This window comes from Rhinatrema bivittatum, chromosome 4 (genome assembly GCF_901001135.1).
Source record: "Rhinatrema bivittatum chromosome 4, aRhiBiv1.1, whole genome shotgun sequence".
Taxonomy (NCBI): Eukaryota; Metazoa; Chordata; class Amphibia; order Gymnophiona; family Rhinatrematidae; genus Rhinatrema; species Rhinatrema bivittatum.
This window is the reverse complement of record NC_042618.1, coordinates 14,822,776-14,841,862: the sequence shown is the minus strand read 5'-3', so window position 1 is coordinate 14,841,862 and position 19,087 is coordinate 14,822,776. Positions and strand designations below refer to the sequence as shown.

The 19,087-nt window shown below is 47.3% G+C and overlaps 1 protein-coding gene across 9 annotated transcripts in view; it reads left to right on the top strand.

Annotated features, from left to right (window-relative positions):
* KCNK10 (potassium two pore domain channel subfamily K member 10) overlaps positions 1 to 19,087 on the top strand; it is a 97,883-nt gene that overhangs the window by 66,129 nt on the left and 12,667 nt on the right. For all 9 annotated transcript variants that reach the window (XM_029597731.1, XM_029597735.1, XM_029597732.1 and 6 more), the window contains one exon: positions 8,501 to 8,687. In XM_029597731.1, coding sequence (XP_029453591.1) covers positions 8,501 to 8,687 — 187 coding nt within the window. The remainder of the gene's footprint in view (positions 1 to 8,500; positions 8,688 to 19,087) is intronic.

Here is a 19,087-nt window from a genome sequence, read left to right as displayed (position 1 = left end):
TAAGCACAAAGCAAGAGCAGGATCTAGGGGTAACTGTATCTGATGAACTTGAGGTAGCCAAACAGGTGGATAAAGTGACGATAAAAGCCAGAAAGATGCTTGGCTGCACAGGGAGAAAAAGCAAGGCGATATTGCCCTGTATAGGTCCCTGGTGAGACTTCATCTGGAATACTGCGTATAATTTTAGAGACACCACCTTCAAAAGGATATAAACAGGATGGAGCCAGCCCAGAGGGAGGCTACTAAAATGGTCAGTGGTCTTCGTTCTAAAGCATATGGGGATAGACTTAAAGATCTAAACGTGTACCCTAGAGGAAAGGTGAGGTAGGGGAGATATGATAGAGACATTCAAATATGAGGTTTCCATATATGGAAACCTTTTTCAATGGAAAGGAGGCTCCAGAACAGTGGTTCTCAACCTTTTTTCGGCCGGGACACACCTGACAGATGGTTCTCACATGCGTGACACACTGAACATGTGACTGTCACAGGGCAAAATGTAAATAAACATTCTGCATCCTCAGGAACTCCCTCGACCCCCAAAAATGGGTGCAGAGCAGAACTAGGGCATTACCCGTACAGCTCACCATACAAAAAAAGATATTCTGGATCTGATGACATCTCAGTAAAAGCAAAACAAACTGTCTTTACTGGCAGGCACAATACCCCTCCTTATGAAAAGACAGTAATTTACCACTACAAATATTTAACCAGGCCCTAAACACTAATACACCTCCTATTAGGAAAACAGAGCAAGCCAAGCTGCTATAGATAGATACCCACTTAGAAATAATTGTAAAACTATACTAATAAATGTTACAAAACAGCTAATGAACAGAATAACATTCAACAATTAGAAACTCATAAAAATGATGTAAAATTATCCAATATCAATACAATATTTCAAAACAGCAGACACATCACATAATACCCAATAATTAAAATGGCAGTCAATCAAGAAAAATAAACTTAAAAAGCCACCTTTACTTACCCTCTCCAGCAACTCCTTTCCCTTGCAGGCCAATAGCACTCACCAGAAGCAGCAGTGGCTGCTGAAGCTCTGTCCTCATGGTCCTCTTCCTTAGCGCCCACAACCAGTCACTCATACACAGTCTGTCTCACACAGACCAGTAACCTCCCTAACCAATCTCTCTTCCTCACACACACACCAGTCACCTCCCTGACAAGTCTCTGTCTCTCTCTCTCTCACTCTCATACACACACACACACACACATGTCACCTCCCTGATCAGTCTCTGTCTCTCTCACACAGACATCAGTCACCTCGGTGACCATTCTCTGTCTCTCTCATACACACATATACACACACACAACCAGTCACCTCCCTGACCAGTCTATGTCTCTCTCTCTCACACATATACGTCAATTCCCTGACCAGTCTGTCTTTCTCTCTCTCTCTCTCTCTCTCTCTCTCTCTCTCTCCCACACACACACACACACTAGTCACCTCCCTGATCAGTCTCTGTCTCTCACACACACACACACACACACTAGTCACCTCCCTGATCAGTCTCTGTCTCTCACACACACACACACACACACACACACTAGTCACCTCCCTGATCAGTCTCTGTCTCTCACACACCACACCAGTCACCTCCCTGACCAGTCTTTGTCTCTCTCACACAGACATCAGTCACCTCGGTGACCATTCTCTCTCTCTCTCTCTCTCACACACACACACACACACACACCAGTCACCTCCCTGACCAATCTCTCTCAATCACACACATGCTTTGTCACTTACATTCAAGCTCACACATACTCTGTCACTTACAACCACACATACACACACACATGCACCCATGCTGCTACTCACGCACCCAGGCACCCATTCTACCACACACACACACACAAAGCTGCCACTCACCACCCAGGCATCCATTCTACCACACACCCAGGCACCCATTCTACCACACACACACACACACACACAAGATCTCACTCATGCATCCAGGCACCCATTCTACCACACACACACACAAGCTCACATGGAGCCTCTTCTCATTGTTTGGCCCAGTAAGCCTGGTCTCTGTTTCTCAGCCACCTCTGGCCTGACCTCCGGCTGCGTGCAACGTCTCTCCAGCTGCCTCCCGCGGTGCTCGGCGTCTCACCAGTGCCATTAGGTGCTGTCCCGCTGAAGTATGCACCGGTGACCAGCCAGCCTGCACAATCTACTGCTCCAGAGAGCAGGTAAGAATAAAAGCAAAAAAAAAAAGATAGAGGGGTTTTAGGGGTCAGGGTGGATAGGGGAAAAGGCAGGCAGGGTAGATAGGCATTTTAGGAAGTTCCCTCCCTTTTCGCTTGTTTTTTCGGAAGCGAACTGGGATGGCCCTTTCGTGTTGTCACGTGCGTGACTAAAATCCCCCCTCCCCCCCTCGCGCGTGCGAGTCGGAATGTTATAAAATCAACGCGTCCGTGTGCACATGGATGCCCACGTGCCGGTTTCAAAATTCCCCTTTATAATTTTGTAAGGAGGGACACAAAATGGCAGATTTATACCATATGAATAAATCCCGTTTCAGCACCCTTCATGGTCTGACTTATGTCCTATTGACTTGGTTTCTGCAACAGAAAATAATCCCATTTGAAAACCTCTTATTTCCAAATATTTGAGGCCCAATATTCAAAGCAAAATTTCAGCGCTCGATAGTCTGATAAGTAGGACTGAGAGCGGATTACAGTCAAATTTAAAAAAATACTCACAGATATTTAATTCTAGCGCTGAATGCGTAAACTCTGCGTACTTTATGATGGAAGCTGTGCGAGACCTTGCTGAGAGTGGGTAAGTTCGCATCCCACTCCTGGCAGGGATTTTTAGGGTTTGGTTGGCGGGGGGGGGGGGGGGCTGTCTCTGTGTGAGTGTAGTCCTGAGCATTGAGACTGGGTGTGGATGGAAGGGGCCCGGTGGCTGCATTTAAAAATGCTGCAAAATCCGTGGAAGGGGAAGGAGCTGGAACACTTCCAGTGCATTTGAAAGGGGGTTAAGGGGTGGGGATTGCACGGCCAGGCGGGGCTTCTGCACAGGTTTGTAGGGGAAAGCAGAAAATCAGGCCTTCATCTTTCTTTCTCTCTCTTCTTTTTATAGCCTTACTTAACCGGATATATCGTTGATGATAGCTGGTTACCGAGAAAGTTATCCGGCCACATGAGATCATATAACTTTGGACCTGCTGTGAAGAAGGTCTAAAGCTTAATTAAGTTTAATTAAAAATCAGTGAAGTTAATTTTAATCCGGCTAGATTTTAGCTGGGTAAGTCGTTATCCAGCTAAAATCTAGCTGGATAAGGGGCTGAATATACACAGAAATTTGCCATTTAAACGGATAACTTTAGAGTGGCTTTGATTAAGAATATTGACCTCCTAGAGAAGATGCATACAGACTAAGAGAAAGCCAGCGCTGTCCCTGGGAGTGAGTAACAAGAAACAGATCTTTTCCTTGGGATCTGCTGGGCTACCTTCCGAGACAGGATGCTGGGCTGGATGGACCTTGCTCTGACCCCACATGGCATTTCTTGGGTTCTTACCTTCTGTAGATGTTTACTCTGACACTTTCAGAAATATGTTGGACGCAGGCTTGCAGCGTGTGTATCATTCGCAGCAGATAGGCCTGCAGCTCAATTACAATGGTGAATATATCCTCCCCACCTCCACAATACATAGTTCATAAAATGACAGTCATAATAGTGTGAAAGCACTCTTTGATTACACCTGTTTTCTGCCTTCTATTTAATCATTGGTCACTTGTAACAAAATCAATTGTTCAGGATTTTTTTGTGCAGATAAAATCAGTTCAATACCATGCATCTTATATCTCATTGAAACTTATCTTATTAGTTAACTGCCAATGTTATTTTGAGATCCCTTAATGATAACTCCCTGGAACCAGCGAGTAACCAGCAACCAGGATCGTTCATCATCTTCTGCACCACTGAGGTTCTTGATCTGCATTGAAACGGTACAATCTCGTGCGTTTACGAAGAGGACGCACCACCCTTTAGATCTGATTTACCATAAAGGGATTCTGTGCACCTGAAGCTCTTCCATAGGGTTGGCACTTGGTTTTTCCATCACGAGGTGGCCCTGGAAAGGCGACGTGAAGAAACTTGAACCGTTTTGGACAACGGGTCGTTCCGAAAGCTCCTGAATTACCATCAGTTCTGAATCAATTGCTTGCACTTTCTGATAATCCTAGACTAGACCCGCCCCCCAGCCTGCCCTCTTCCCTTGGGTCAGGGATGCAGTGCTCCCCCCCTGGAGCACAGAATGGCAGACGGCAGGCACCTCATTCACTCTCGGGGAGGGAGACCATGGTTAGGACATTGGAATCCACGGCGCTGGACGATTACAGTTCCGACCACATCGGTTTCATTTTTATTGCTTTCAAAATAAGGATTTTAAAGCCTAGAATAGAACAGATTCTATCTCGAACCCGGCAGAGTTTTTACAGCATTTTGCAGTTAAATGTTTTTGAAAGGGCACTTTTGAATCAAAATGATTTCTCAGGGTAGCTGAGGGAGAGGTCAAGAGCAAGCGTGATTAATGTGGTCTAACTCGAATTCTCCGCAGTCCCCTGTGTTAATGTGGAGGAAACCGAGCAAGAGGGGGAGGTTTAGGTGAAAGGCTACGTTTGGATGATAACGGGTAGCAGGCAGCAGGAAGGGCTGACTGGTGCAGACGCAGCGTACTGTCCAGTGCCTGAGACATCGTAGGAAGGGGAATTTCTCATGGAAAGACGGCGGAGAAAGGAGGATTTCTGGCTACAGCTCATTTTTTTTTGGACCCAAGTAAGATGGGAGTTTCCCCCTAGATGAGAGCATGGTAAGCTCTGTAATTGATTTTCTGCAATCACGGGTGAAAACGCACCATAAAATTGATGCTGGAAGTCTCAAATTAATTGCAAATGCACTATGACAGGGGGTTCCCAAACCTTTTAGGGAGCAGGGACCCCCCTCCTCAACCTACAAAAACCTAACGGACCCCCACGTCTCAAATTTGTACATGCAGGTAATTGCCCCGGGAAACATGGGTTAGTGTGATGTTAGCGCTCGCTCTCCAGGTTAATTTGTAATGTAGAAAAGTTCACATTAAATCAGGAATGGTTTCTGATACATTGCTCTCCCTCCTGCTCCTCGCCCCTCCATGAGTGTTGCTCTCCACCTCCACAATGGCCCCTTCCCTCCACCTGCAGTCACTTCCTGAGTGCACTCCCTCCTGCAGCCCCCTTTTCTGGCTCTGTCCCTCCTACCTTCCCCGGTCCCCCTCCCCCATTCCCAAATGTCCTTTTCTTTCTTTATTTGGATTCATTATCCACCTTTTTAAATAAGAAACGCGCCCAAAGCGAGCCACAGCATGTTGGAAAGGTGACACGCGGTCTGAAGGAGTCTTCAGTGAGGACTGAAAACGACATCCATCAAGGACAGAACTAAAAACTAGATAAAAAGTAGCATAGGACTAAACCTGAAATAAATCCACACAACTAAGAATACAGCGCATCTCAGTAAAATCAACCCAGGACTAATTAGGTAAGAATGCGAGCGTTTCAGCACAGCGGTAGGGCTGTAGCAGCGTTTTCAAGGCTACAAACACCTCCGTAACACATTAGGCCGCAGCACACTTTTAAGGTGCCCCCTAAGGTGCCAGGCAGTTAATAGCGCGCGCCCTGCTCCCTCTCATGGACTTTTCCAAGTGCTTTCAGTCCTGCCCCCTCCTCCCAGTGTGACCCCCCCCCCCCCCTTCTCCACACCTTTGACTGCTCATCCCACCGTGGTCCTTTCCTTTCCTGCCTTCTGACCCCCCCTACCATGGCCATGTTACACCCTGGGTGCCAGCGGGGGGGGGCGGAGAACGTGTAGCGGGGGACAGAAATGCCCCTCCTGGTTATCGCCCTCCTTGCCGCCGCCTCTGGGGAAGGGGCTGGTGGCAGCGCGTTTCCCCCTCCTCCTCCTCTCGGTGCAGCGTCCGCCTCCTCTCTGCATCGGTTTGGGTTCTTCCTCTCCTGGTCATGAGCCTTAGAGCGGGGGGGGGGGGGGGGGCTCCTCAGAGGTGGGCTCAGTCTGCTGGATTTCTCGGCGGTTGCAAATTTGGTTGCTCCACCTCTGGCAGACCCCTGTGGCGGTCTCGCGGACCCCCCCGGTTTGGGGACCGCTGTTCTAGCGAACCTATATTTCTAAGGCCAGTATTGCAGTGGTGGGGGAAGGGAAGGGGGGGGGAGAGAAAGTGTGCCCACTGCTGCTAACCCATGTCAGTTTGGGGGAGGGGAAGTATTCACCTTTGTTCCCCTCCCCCACCCGACTGACTTAATTACCTCTCCACCCTGACTAACTCTTTGTTCCCCCCCCTCCTGAGAACAGGGTTCAGTTGGGGGGGGGGATTGGATCGTGGGGTGGGGGGCGCCATCAATATTTTCACCCAGGGCGCCATTTGCCCTAGAGCTGGTTCAGCGAGTGAGGGTCCCTCGAGCGCTGCCACCAAGATTCATCCTGAGTTGCCCTACTTGAAGGCAAAACATGGTGAATACTCACTGGACCGAGTGGGGGGAGGGGGAGCTGCAGCTGTGGTCTGGGGTCCAGGGCAGGGCAAACTGTGGCAGGGAAAGAGAGGGATTCAGGGGCAAAGTGATGAACTGGTGCTGGGTTAGTGTCTGGGAAATTCTCTACTTCTTGGTTATTTGACGGCAGGCAGGGAGAAATACAATAGTGTTTCAATGGCAAAACTGGCTGTCAGAATGCTGATCATGTTTCTGTTGCAATCGATAATCATGCAGATTGCTCTGTTTTCCAGTTTGCACTCCCCAGTACAAAGTGTATTGGTGTTCTAGAGCAGGGCTCTGCTCTAGAACCCCGGACACGCCCATCCAGTAAGGATACCCACAGCAAATGCGCATGAGATAATTGTTCTGTTTTAATAGGAAGCGTATTGGTGTTTAGGGCCTGGTGTAACATTTGCAGCATTGCCCTTTCATAGTTGAAGTTTTGCTGTTTGAGTGCTGGCAGTTAGAGTTTTCTCTTTTGGTACGGGAGGTTTGAAATATTATAATTAGAATGGGATAGATATTCAAAGCTGGCCAGGTAAGTTATGATGTATATTCGGTGGCACAGCAAAGCCACTGAATATATGTGTGTGTATATAGACACACTTAGCCAGATAAGTCTACCCGGCTGTACACACATACTTAAAGCTGAATAATTTGCTCCCCCCCCAATTCGCCCAGTACACACCTACCTTTTGTATGTCTAACCTTTAACCGTGTAAGGGACTTGTACGGCTAAGCAGTAGCCACTGAACGTGAGTGCATGATCAGCTGCCGCCACTTAATCCACATAAGTCCCGCTTATCCGGCTAAATAGCGCTAAATGCACTTGGAATATTGGGTCCAACAGGCCAGGCTCCAAACGTGTGTGTTTGCTTTTTTTTTGCAGGGCTGTGATATTTTTACCTCGGAAGACTATACTCTCAGTGACCTCCTTCATATAGAACTGCTTATTCTAAATGCAAAATTTTTAATTGTGGGTGGTGAGGCCAGGGAGGAGCGGAGTGAGGGGGCGAGAGCACAAGGGTTGTAATGTTCCCCCAGGGTGTCTAATGCCCTTGCACCAGCCCGGAGAGATTGTACCACACAAAGACCCCTTGTAATTCACCCGTCTACCACTTCTCCGGGGGGGGGGGGAAATGCTGGGAGGCAGTTCTTAGGGTTCCTGGGAGTGTAACAGGGTCGTTGCCAGCTTCCTAGAGATATTATCACTGATACTCTATCTGCCGCCACTCTGGGAGTTTTGACCCCTGCTTTACCCCTGCCACAGCATTTGAAATCACCAAAAGGGCCAGGCTACAAAGAGACTCCCCCCCCCCCCCCCATCTCGGTGATTTGACCTGTGCCTGGACAGAGGAAGGGGTTCCCCCCATCTCATTGTTTGCCTCGGGCAGCAGATTGCCTTGAACCACCACCCCTGCCAGATCTTCCCTGCAAATTTCCAGGGTCACTGCTGCAGTCTTTTGCAACAAAACAGAAAAATGAAGGTCACCTCTCCTCAAACGATATCGTCCTGAGAAATTCACTGCGGCCTCTGAGCTGCACCTAACGAGTCACTGCAAGGAAATCACCTAGAGGCTATTGCAAACTTTAGTAAATTTATAAAGGGACCTCGGCATTTTTATTAACCTCTAAGACAGGTCTACAGTATCATTTCTCATACCCGCATGAAAATTATCTAAGAAGTTGCACAAGGTCTCAAAACTACATCTTAAGTGCATTTCAAGTGCAAAGCCCTAAAGTTTTTTTTCCTGTTTATTGAATAAAACTTTATCAAAACCTGCAAAAATTCCAGCTGCTTCCAGGAACAATTTAGCTACTGGAGCTTAGCGCTCCATAAATTATAACTGGAAAATAATTCAACCGGGGCATGAACGCAACAGTCCTACCAACATTTCGCAATATATTTGTGTATTATTATTTTTTTTTCTTCGGTTCTTTTTCTAGAAAAAACAAGTGAGTCAGACAAAGATCCGGGTGATTTCCACCATCCTCTTCATCCTGGTAGGCTGCGTGGTTTTCGTTACAATCCCGGTTGTCATCTTCCAGTACATCGAAGGATGGACGACCCTGGAGTCCATTTATTTCGTGGTCATCACCCTCACCACGGTCGGCTTTGGGGATTATGTGGCAGGTAAGCAGCCTGTCCTGGGTGCGCTGAGAAATTCCTCTGAGGTTTTTGCCTGTGACGCAGAAATGCATTATGTCATGCTGCACTTGCAGACCACTGTCCTTGAACAATTTTGTAGCAAGCAAAATAATAACATGAATGTCAATAAAATAATACAGTTGTTGTTGTAATGAGGCCTAATCTTCAGCATAACAACCGGCACTGTGAAAAATGTGGCAGCTGGCTGATTGATTATTTCTCGTATTCCCCTGTTAAAGCTCCGTTCTCAGGATGACTTTCCTCTGACTGAGAACATTTTAGTTAGATTGCGTCACCCATTTTTGAAGATTATGTATTTCCCAGCCGAGTCCTACATACCCTTTGGGTGCCTTATTGAAAAGGGCCTTTTCCCAAAAGTCATCTTTCCCATCCTGTACGTAAGGAAAGAAATCTTTATTGAATGAGGCCCTCATGTCCGAGCACCCGGACTCGGCGGTCTTTCAGATCTGCTTAATAATTTTGGTTCAGTCACGACGCACGTAATTGCAGTGTAGGGTGGTGCAAATTTCAAAAAGCTGCAGCGTAGCAGAGCCTGGATCTGCTTTTGTACCCGAGTGCCTTTGGGCTGGTTTTGGAAGAGAAACAACCCGGGTAGTTTTTCCCTTTTGGAAACGGGGCTAAAGGCGCACATGCACAAAAAGTAATTATGGGCTTTGCTGCTGCCGTTTGTGCGGCTGGGGCTCCCGGGGAGAAATATATATTGCTGTGCGCCATGTTTTCCACACGCAACCCCCCCCCTTCCCCTCCCCCGCCCAGGTGACGTGCAGTCTTGTTGTGAAACCATCCGGCTGCATTCAGCTGCTCTGCCCAGATCTCAGATCCAGGGATCTTACTGCCTTAACCCCCCCGTGATTGGCCGCCTGAATCCCTTTTAACATGTAAAATGCCTAAGGTATTGGGTGCAGGAGTAAACCATCTCCCCCTGCGAGGGCTGCAGCCGGGGGAATACGTTAACGGTTCAGTGGAGAAATCAGCCCACCCGTACCATCACGGTTCTTAAGTGTGCCCTGTGTGGCAGGACAGCCCCGTATTGCTGCAGCGTAATAATATCTCCCGGGTATGGCGTGGCCAGCATGACCCGGGCACAGAATGCGCAGTACCGCGCAACAATATTTAACGTCAGCAGCAACAGAAATTTAGTGGTAAATTACCCGGCCCGTAGGCAGGACGGTTTTCAAAGCCAGTGGCCTGCCTGAAGGTTGCCCAGCTTGGACGTACCCTGCTGGCTCTCATGAGGCGAGCACTTTCAGCTGGGTTAGGAAAGGGTGTTCTCGTGGGCGTGCGTAGATGGTGGGGAGTAATAAAGCATCACGTGCTTGGCACTGTGAAAAGTCTATGTGCTAGTTTAGCCTTCCTGGCCACCCGTAGAAATAGCAGATGCCAGGTACATGGCTGCATACTTTGCGGCTGCTGAGTTGTAAAGGGAAACTATGCATGCAGTGTCCCGTTGAACGCTGACTGCAGTGCAGATGGGCTGAATGTGCCTGTGTACATGGCAGATAATGTCAGCTATTCAGCATTGCCCCACAGTGCAATCCACAGTATTGAGTGCTTCATATTCTTACTGTTTCCCCCACCCTCATGCTTCCTAATATTGTTTACTTCTGCTGTCCCTTTCAACATTGTCCAGTTAGAAGATGGACTCTTTTCTGATAGAGCCAGCAGTGCCATCGACAAATAGGAGCACAGGCTGCCTTCAAATCCAGCAAGGCAAGGACCAAGCTATCAAAATGCCTCAAGCACTCTGCCCTGCACTCAGTATATGTCTCTTTCATTTTCTGACTTTCTCCATGTCTCTTTCATTCTCCCTCTATTTCTCATCCTCTGCTTCTATCATGTTCTCTGCCTCTCTCTTCATCCCTACTGCTCTCTTTTATTGCCCTTATCACGGCAGTAAATGATGTACTGTGTGTGAGGTAAATGAATTTCCTGTAGAATTCAAGGTTTCCAAACTGGACGGGTGCCTTTTTTTTGCACCGCCCTGATTAAAAATGCCAATGTGTTGTGCTAGCAGTGTAGTAATAAGATGTGAACGTCTTTATTCCAGGAGAAAACTTGCAGGATGTTATCCTGCAGTGCACATGCCACTGTTATGTTCTTATGGGTGGCCTGCACAGCATGGCAGTTATTACCTTTAACAGTAGGCATGATGGCAGAAAAAGCCCGTATGGCCCATCCATCCAATTAATTTAGCATTATAATTCCCATCCCTTCCTTAGAGATCCCCTGTATTTTATCCCTTGCTTTCTTGAATTCAGATAATTCAGATACTGCTTTTGTCTCCACCACCTCTGCTGGGAGGCCGTTCCACGCATCCACCACCCTCTCTGTAAAGAAATATTTCCTCAGATTACTCCCGAGTCTCCCCCCCCCCTTTCAACCTCGTCTCAGGACCCCTCGTTCTAGAGTCTCCTTTCCGTTGAGAGGCTCCCCTCCTGTGCATGGAAACCTTTGAGATATCTGAATGTCTCTACAAATATCTCCCCTACCTCACCTTTCCTCTAGGGTACACATGTTTAGATCTTTAAGTCTATCCCCATATGCTTTAGAACAAAGACCACTGTCCATTTTAGTAGCCTCCCTCAGGACAGACTCTTATCATGTATATATCCTTTTGAAGGTGCGGTCTCCAGAACTGAACACAGTATTCCAAATGAGGACTCACTAGAAACCTCTATAAGGGCAATATCACCTCCCTTTCTCTGCTGACCATTCCTCTCCCTGTGCAGCCAAGCATCTTTCTGGCTTTTGCTGTCGCTTTATCCACCACCTGTTTGACCACCTTCAGATCATCAGATAAAATTACTCTCTGATCCCGCTCTTCCTTTGTGCTTAGAAGAAATTCACCTCCAATACGGAACTTTTCCTTGGTTTTTGCATCCATTTGCATTACTTTGCATTTTTTAACATGAAATCTTAGCTGCCAGGACCGTAGACCATTCCTCAAGCTTCGCTAGATCCCTCCTCATGTTTTACACACCTTTCTGGCTGTCCACCCTGTTACAGATTTTGGTATCATCAGGAAAAAGACAAACCTCTCCTGAAAAGCCTTCTGTTTTGTCACTCACAAAAATGTTGAAAAAAACGGGTCCCTGAGGCACACCGCAAGCAACCCCCCCTCAGAGAAAACTCAGTTTACCATTACCCTTTGCCTCCTCCCAGGCAGCCAGTTTCTAACCCAGTCACTCACTCTAGGATCCATACTAAGGGATGCACAATTTATTTATAAATCTTCTGTGCGGAACCGTGTCAAAGGCCTTGCTGAAATCCAAGTGCCACTACGTCTAGTGCTCGCCCTTGATCCAACTCTCTGGTCATCCAATCAAAGAAATTGATCAGATTCGTCTGACAAGATTAACCTCTGGTAAAACCAGGCTGCCTCAGATCTTGCAGCGAATTCCATTAGTTTTCTCACCACAGAGGTCAGACTAACTGGCCTGTAGTTCTCAGCCTCCACCTTAAGTCCACTTTTATTAATAGGAACCACATCCACCCCTTTCCAGTCCTCTGGGACTACTCCCGACTCTAAAGAAGCTTTGAAAAGATCAATCGGCAGAGCTGCCAGGACGTCTCTTAAGTTCCCTTAGTACATCACCTTATCTACTTTAAGTTTAGCTAGCTCCTCAAGAACACCCTGTCACAATCGACTGAGGTTTACCTCACTTCCAATCTTGTTTGTTTTATGTGGTCTTGCTCGAGGACCTTCCACAGTCAACACCAAACAGAAATATTCAAGTAATTTTGTTTTTTTCCTTCTCAGCCTCTGCATATTTCTCCTCTTCACCTTTGAGTCTCTCAATGCCCCTTTTGCACTTCATTCTATCACTAAACACATCTAAAAAAAAGCTTGTCCCCCCATTTTAGTGTATTTGTTATTTTTTCTTCTATGTGAATTTTTGCATACCTGACTGCTTTTCCAGATATTGTCGCCTGTCTTCCTCTTTCTGTGATCTCCTGAAGTTTATGAATGCGGGTAGATGTGACTCTGTTATTTACTCTTTCGGATAATAGAAAGACTAGGGGGCACTCCATGAAGTTAGCATGTGGCACATTTAAAACTAATCAGAGAAAGTTCTTTTTCACTCAATGCACAATTAAACTCTGGAATTTGTTGCCAGAGGATGTGGTTAGTGCAGTTAGTACAGCTGTGTTTAAAAAAGGATTGGATAAGTTCTTGGAGGAGAAGTCCATTACTTGCTATTAAGTTCACTTAGAGAATAGCCACTGCCATTAGCAATGGTAACATGGAAGAGACTTAGTTTTTGGGTACTTGCCAGGTTCTTATGGCCTGGATTGGCCACTGTTGGAAACAGGATGCTGGGCTTGATGGACCCTTGGTCTGACCCAGTATGGCAGTTCCTTATGTTCTTAACGCAAACCTTTTCTCTCTTACCTTTTCAGCTACTTCTTTAGAAAACCATAACAGCCTCTTTTTCCTCTTCCCTATATTTACTTTCCTATCAAAAAGATTAGTTGCTCTTATGATATCTCCTTTTAGTTTTGCCTTCTGCACTTCTTCTTCCCTTAGATTTTCCCATCCAGCTAACTACTCCTTAAGGAGAAAGTTAATTTTCCTGAAGTCTAGGACCCTCGCTTTAGAATGAACTCCATCTCTTGCCTCCTAATATTGAAATAAAGTATCCGGCGGTCACTGGAATCCGGATGATCATCCACTGCTACATCAGAAATACTGTCATGTTGGTAAGCGCCAGGTCCAGTATCTCCCCCTCCCGTGTGGATTCCATTACCAGTTGCAAACCAGTTCTCCTTGCTGAGAATACAGGATCTCCCTGCTTCTAGAAGATGGTGCAGCTGGAATATCCCAAATAACAACTGGCAGATTGAAATCCCCTAGCAGCAGCAGCACCTCCCCTTTCACAGCAATCTTATGAATATCCTCCATTAAATCTCTATCCATCTCCTCTGTCTTTAATGGAGGTCTATATGTTACACCAATATAAATAGATGTTCCATTCCCTCTTTCCAGATTAATCCACAGTGCCTCCTCCTTACTCATAAGCCCAGGAATTCTGTTGTTTTAATATTTCTCACAGGACAAGCAGGATGGTAATCCTCACATATGGGTGACATCACAGGATGGAGCCCAACCATGGAAAACCTCCGTCAAAGTTTCCAGAACCTTGACTGGCCCCTACTGGGCATGCCCAGCATGGCACCAACCCTGCAGCCTGCAGGGGTCCCCCTTCAGTCTTCTTTTTTCCGCGCAGCAGTAGCCTCGCGGTAAAGGAGCTGTACAGAGATTCCTGACAGGAATTTTCCTCACGGAATTACTAAAAGGTAATTTGCCCCACAGGAGTCCCTCCTCTAACTTTTTTCAGACTGTGGTACTCCGGTAAGTTTTTACCCGTTTTCCGTCGATTACCGTCTAGTTTGGCCCTCACGGCCTACTGGCCGTTGACCGTACAGCGGCTCGATTTTTTTCCATGGCGTCGGGATTCCGTCGGTGCCCGGACTGTACCCGCACCATGTCTATCACAGACCCCCATAAAGTCTGTGTAATGTGTCTAGGATGCGAGCACGATGTCTTGACCTGTACCAAATGTGCCCTAATGACACCAAAAGGTCGCAAGTCCAAAATGGAGAAGATGGAACTTGTCTTCCATGCTCAAACCCCGACTCCATCCATTGCATCGACGTCATCAGAGCCAGTACAGTCAACTTCGCGCCAGCATCGACCACTGGCTGGTGACCTCCTGGCATCGACGACTTCTCGGCCATCAACACCCTCTACTCCCCCTCAGGACCGAGGGGATCGCAGGGGCAAACATCGCCATCGACACCGTAATCGGTGTCGATGGCGATCGAGGGAGCGAAATAATCGACCTCGCCATCGTCTGAGCCGCTGTTGAAGAAACCCCATCCAGAAAAGGCACCGACCGTTTCTGCGACCGGGTCACTGAGGCAACCCTCACCCGACAGGGGATCGGGAGCCGCGACTCCGCCTTTAATGGTGGTCCCTCCGGTATGCCTCTGCCTCCCTCTTCTGTTCCGGAGCCGGGGCTGCTTGCTCCAGGTCTCCGAGAAGAACTGGACCGGATGGTTCAGGAGGCCATCAACAAGGCGATGCAACGACTCCAGGTTCCTCCAGCACAGACACCGGTACCGACTCCGGAACCGATCACTGACCCGATTCCAGCAGGGTTGGCACCGCTGCTCTCCAGAATGGAAGCGCTCATAGCCGCTTTTCCACCGATGGACCCTGGGTCACTGATGGCGCCGGTGCCCTCCCCACTCACTCTGTCATCGGGAGGAGAAACACCGTTTCGCATTCCTCCTTTGAGAGTTCTGCCTCAGCCATCGATGCCGATATGTCCCTCGCCACCGATCCAACCATCTGTGCCGATACGTTCATCAGTGCCACCGAGCCATCCATCGATGCCCTCGATGCCTGTGCCGGTGCCTTAGAAGCTTTCATCGGTGCCTCTGATAATTCCGTCAATTCCTTCGGAGCCTAGACCAGGACCTTCAGGTATTCCACCATCCCGACCCCCTCCAGTTCCTAGAGGCACAGATGCTGAACCTTATGATACCTGGACTGATGATTCCTCTCCAGACACCGATGATTTACCTTCACCACCTTCATCCACTGAAAGTAGGAAGCGTTCTCCTCCAGAGGACCTCTCCTTTATAAATTTTGTGAAGGAAATGTCTGAATTAGTTCCCTTCCAATTGCAGACTGAACAGGATGATAGGCACCAGATGATGGAGTTGCTCCAATTCCTGGATGCCTCTAAAGTAATCACTTCTATCCCTATCCACCAGTTTCTTCTGGATCTCCTGAAGAAGAACTGGGAACATCCTGGCACCATTCCTCCAGTCCACAGGAAAGCTGACACTACCTATTTGGTGCAGTCAGCTCCAGGCTTTCAGAAATCACAGTTAGATCACCACTCTGTAGTGGTGGAGTCTGCACAGAAGAGAGCAAAAAAGGTCAAAGCCTCACTCTTCTGTTCCACCTGACAAGGAACAGAAGTTCCTAGATGCCTTTGGTCGCCGAGTCTTCCAGGGGTCCATGCTCATCTCCTGGATTGCCGCCTAGCAGCTTTATATGACCCAATATAATAGGGTCATTTTTAAGCAGATACAGGACTTCTCGGACTCCCTGCCTCAGCAATTTCAAGAACAATTTCAAACCCTAGAAAACACGGGTTTTGAGGCAGGCAAACATGAGATCAGAACATCTTATGACATCTTTGATACTTCTACTAGAGTATCTGCAGCTGTATTTCGGCAAGAAGGTGGGCCTGGCTCAAGTCTTCTGACCTTCGCCCGGAAGTACAAGACAGGTTATCCGACCTGCCTTCTGTCGGAAATAATCTATTTGGCGAACAGATTCAATTGATGGTGGCGGAACTAAAGGACCATCATGAGACCCTAAGACAGCTCTCTGATGCATTCCGACTTCTCTTCAAAACAGCCCTTCAGGAAGGACTCTTTTAAATAAAAGCCTGTAGCTTTTAAATAAGACTGAAGGAGGACCCCTGCAGGCTGCAGGGTTGGTGCCATGCTGGGCATGCCCAGTAGGGGCCAGTCAAAGTTCTGGAAACTTTGACGGAGGTTTTCCGTGGTTGGGCTCCATCCTGTGATGTCACCCATATGTGAGGACTAACATCCTGTTGTATTGTGAGAACACATGTTACAGGTAAGCAACATTTGCTTATTCTTTATTATAATGCTTCTGTAACACCGATGGAGAAAGTGGACCCTTGTGACAGCGGTGCGGTTGACGCAGCCTAATAAAACCTGCTAGGCCCACACTGACAGCAGGCAGAGAAATCTGTAGGCAGGTCCAGCTGGAGCTTCGCCTATACTAACCATCTCCTCCGCAGGTTGAGCCCTTGGGTTCTGGTGGCTGTCAGGGCTTAGGTGGGTCCCCTGGATCTATCCAGATCGAATGTCCAATCCAAGCAAAGGTTGTAGCAAGCAACAGACAGTAGAATGGATACCAAGACAGAGGTCAGGGCAGGCAGCAAACAGGAAAGGTAGGAGCGAGGCTGAGGTCAGAATCCAGAGAATCAATCCGAGATGAAAAGGTCAAACAAGACAACCAGGACTAATGAGACAAGCAGGGCGTGGGCATGGACAGGAAAGCAGGACCAGGTGAGCACAAAGCATCAAGAAGGCAACCAAGGAAACAAGACAGGAACAAGCAAGGCACAAAGCACAAGTAGCACCGTGCATTGGGGCACAAGGACGCTATGGGGGACCTGTTGCTAAGGTGCTGGCTGGTTATAATGGACTTCCTTAAATACTCATGGAGAATGTGATGTCATCAGCCAGCGCCTCAGGAAGTCCCAGCTAGAGGACCTATAAAACAGTCCAGAGTTACAGGAAGTTCTATCCCGGGTCCTTGGAAGAGGTTCGGATCAGAGGTGAGAGATGTAACAGTCACCTCCTCCCTTCCTTCCTACCCAGTCCTTCCTGAATAGATTTCTGCCCGGTATAACTATATCCCAGTCAGTTTTGCGAGGAACAGGTCTCCGTGACAACTACGATATCTAAATCAGCTTCTTCCATGAGTGCTTCTAGATACTGGGTTTTATTCCTCATACTATGAGCATTAGCTTTCCAAATATTCCCCTTTTTTCCCATATTTCTCATTTGTGGTTTAATGTTTTACTTACCGTAGGGTTTCGTTCACCCCTCCCCGATGATTCTAGTTTAAAGCCCTCCTCAGGTTTGCCATTCTGTGATGCAAGATGCTGTGCCCCTTCTTCAACCAGTGGATCACATCTTTGAGCAGCAGCCCTTGAAATGTCATCCCATGATCCAGGAAGCCAAAATGCTCACGTCGACACCATCTAGGTAGCCATTCATTTATCTCCAGAATGTGAGCTTCCCTGGCTGGGTCTTTATCCTTAACCGGGAGGATTGAGAATTCCACCTCCCACAGCCATGAAGTCACCTTTGATACGATCTGTGTGGTACCTTGCAGTATCATTTGTGCCAGCATGGTTGAGCAGCATCAGATAGTGGTCAGTAGGCTTGAAGATTGTCAGCAAGCTCTCTGTAATTTCTTGGATTTTGGCACCTGGCGAAAAGGATACTTTCCGGGGCAATATATCTGGTCGGCAGATGGATGCCTCCATGCCCCTCAGAAGTGAGTCACCAACAACCACAACCCTCCATCTGCAAGGAGCGGCAGTAACTACTCTTATCAGAAGGCATGGGAGTAACCTACATGGAACGGCAGTTACTACCGAAAGTAATTTGCTGGGCAGGGATGGACTGTTTTGGTCTTTATCTGCCATCATAAATTCTATAAATAAATAAATGTTCTTATTACATAGAAGCATAGTAATTGAGGGATGATAAGGAGTAATCAACCCATCCAGTCTGCTGGCTTGAGATTCTTCTTCTGGTTTTCTGCCATCCTGGGTAGATAAGCATACAAATTCCATATTTGCAAATCAATCTCATTGCCCCCCACCCCACCATGTCTTCCACCCGACCCCCTCAGCCCTCCCTCTTAACCCTGGTTTCTGACCTCAGAATGTCCAAAATCTGTCACAGTGCTGGCCTCCACCACCACCACTTGCAGACCACCTCAGACCATGTCATCTTCCTCTTTGATTCCTAAAAGACCAGCACTTAATCCAATACCCCAAGTCCTATTCTAGCATGGCATCCAGATGATGACCACTGGCCAAAGGTGGGATGATGAAGGGATGGCAGATACAAGGGCAAGACAGAAAGCTGTAAAGCTCAGTGGACTTTTTCGTCTGACCCCATGTGGCACTTCTTATTCTCTGTGAAGAAATGCCTTCTTTTGGTTACAAGCCTACCTCCTTTTGGCCTCATATCATCATCCCATTGTCCTTGAATTTTACTTCTTCTAAAAATGCTTTCCTCCTATGCTTTAATTTTTATCTTTGCGGTATTTGATTGTCTCTTTCATATCCCCAGCTTCCTACTGTATGGCTATTGTCCCCAGGCAGGTCTGGTTTTTGGGGTATCCGCAATGATTATGCATAGAATATATATATCTGGATATACTAGAAACCTGTTGGATTAGGCTTGTTTGCCAAGTTGGAAACCGCTGGCCTAGGGTGTACGCATTCATATGAGGCATCATTAATACTTAAATTCAAGGGTATCTGCCTGCATTTAAAATTCTGTCCTGAGAGGGATACTGCAGTATTCTCATTCTGCGCACACTTCTGCCCGGGTCAGGTAAAATTAATTTTTAAAGCTCTGCAACAGATTATGAAAAGATTATACTGGTCATTAAAAGCAGTCAAGGGGGAAAAAAAAAGTCTTTTATTATAAATCTGACACAGAATGAGAATTTGCTAATGAATAAAAATAAGTAAACATAAATATTCTGGGAACGTATCCATAAG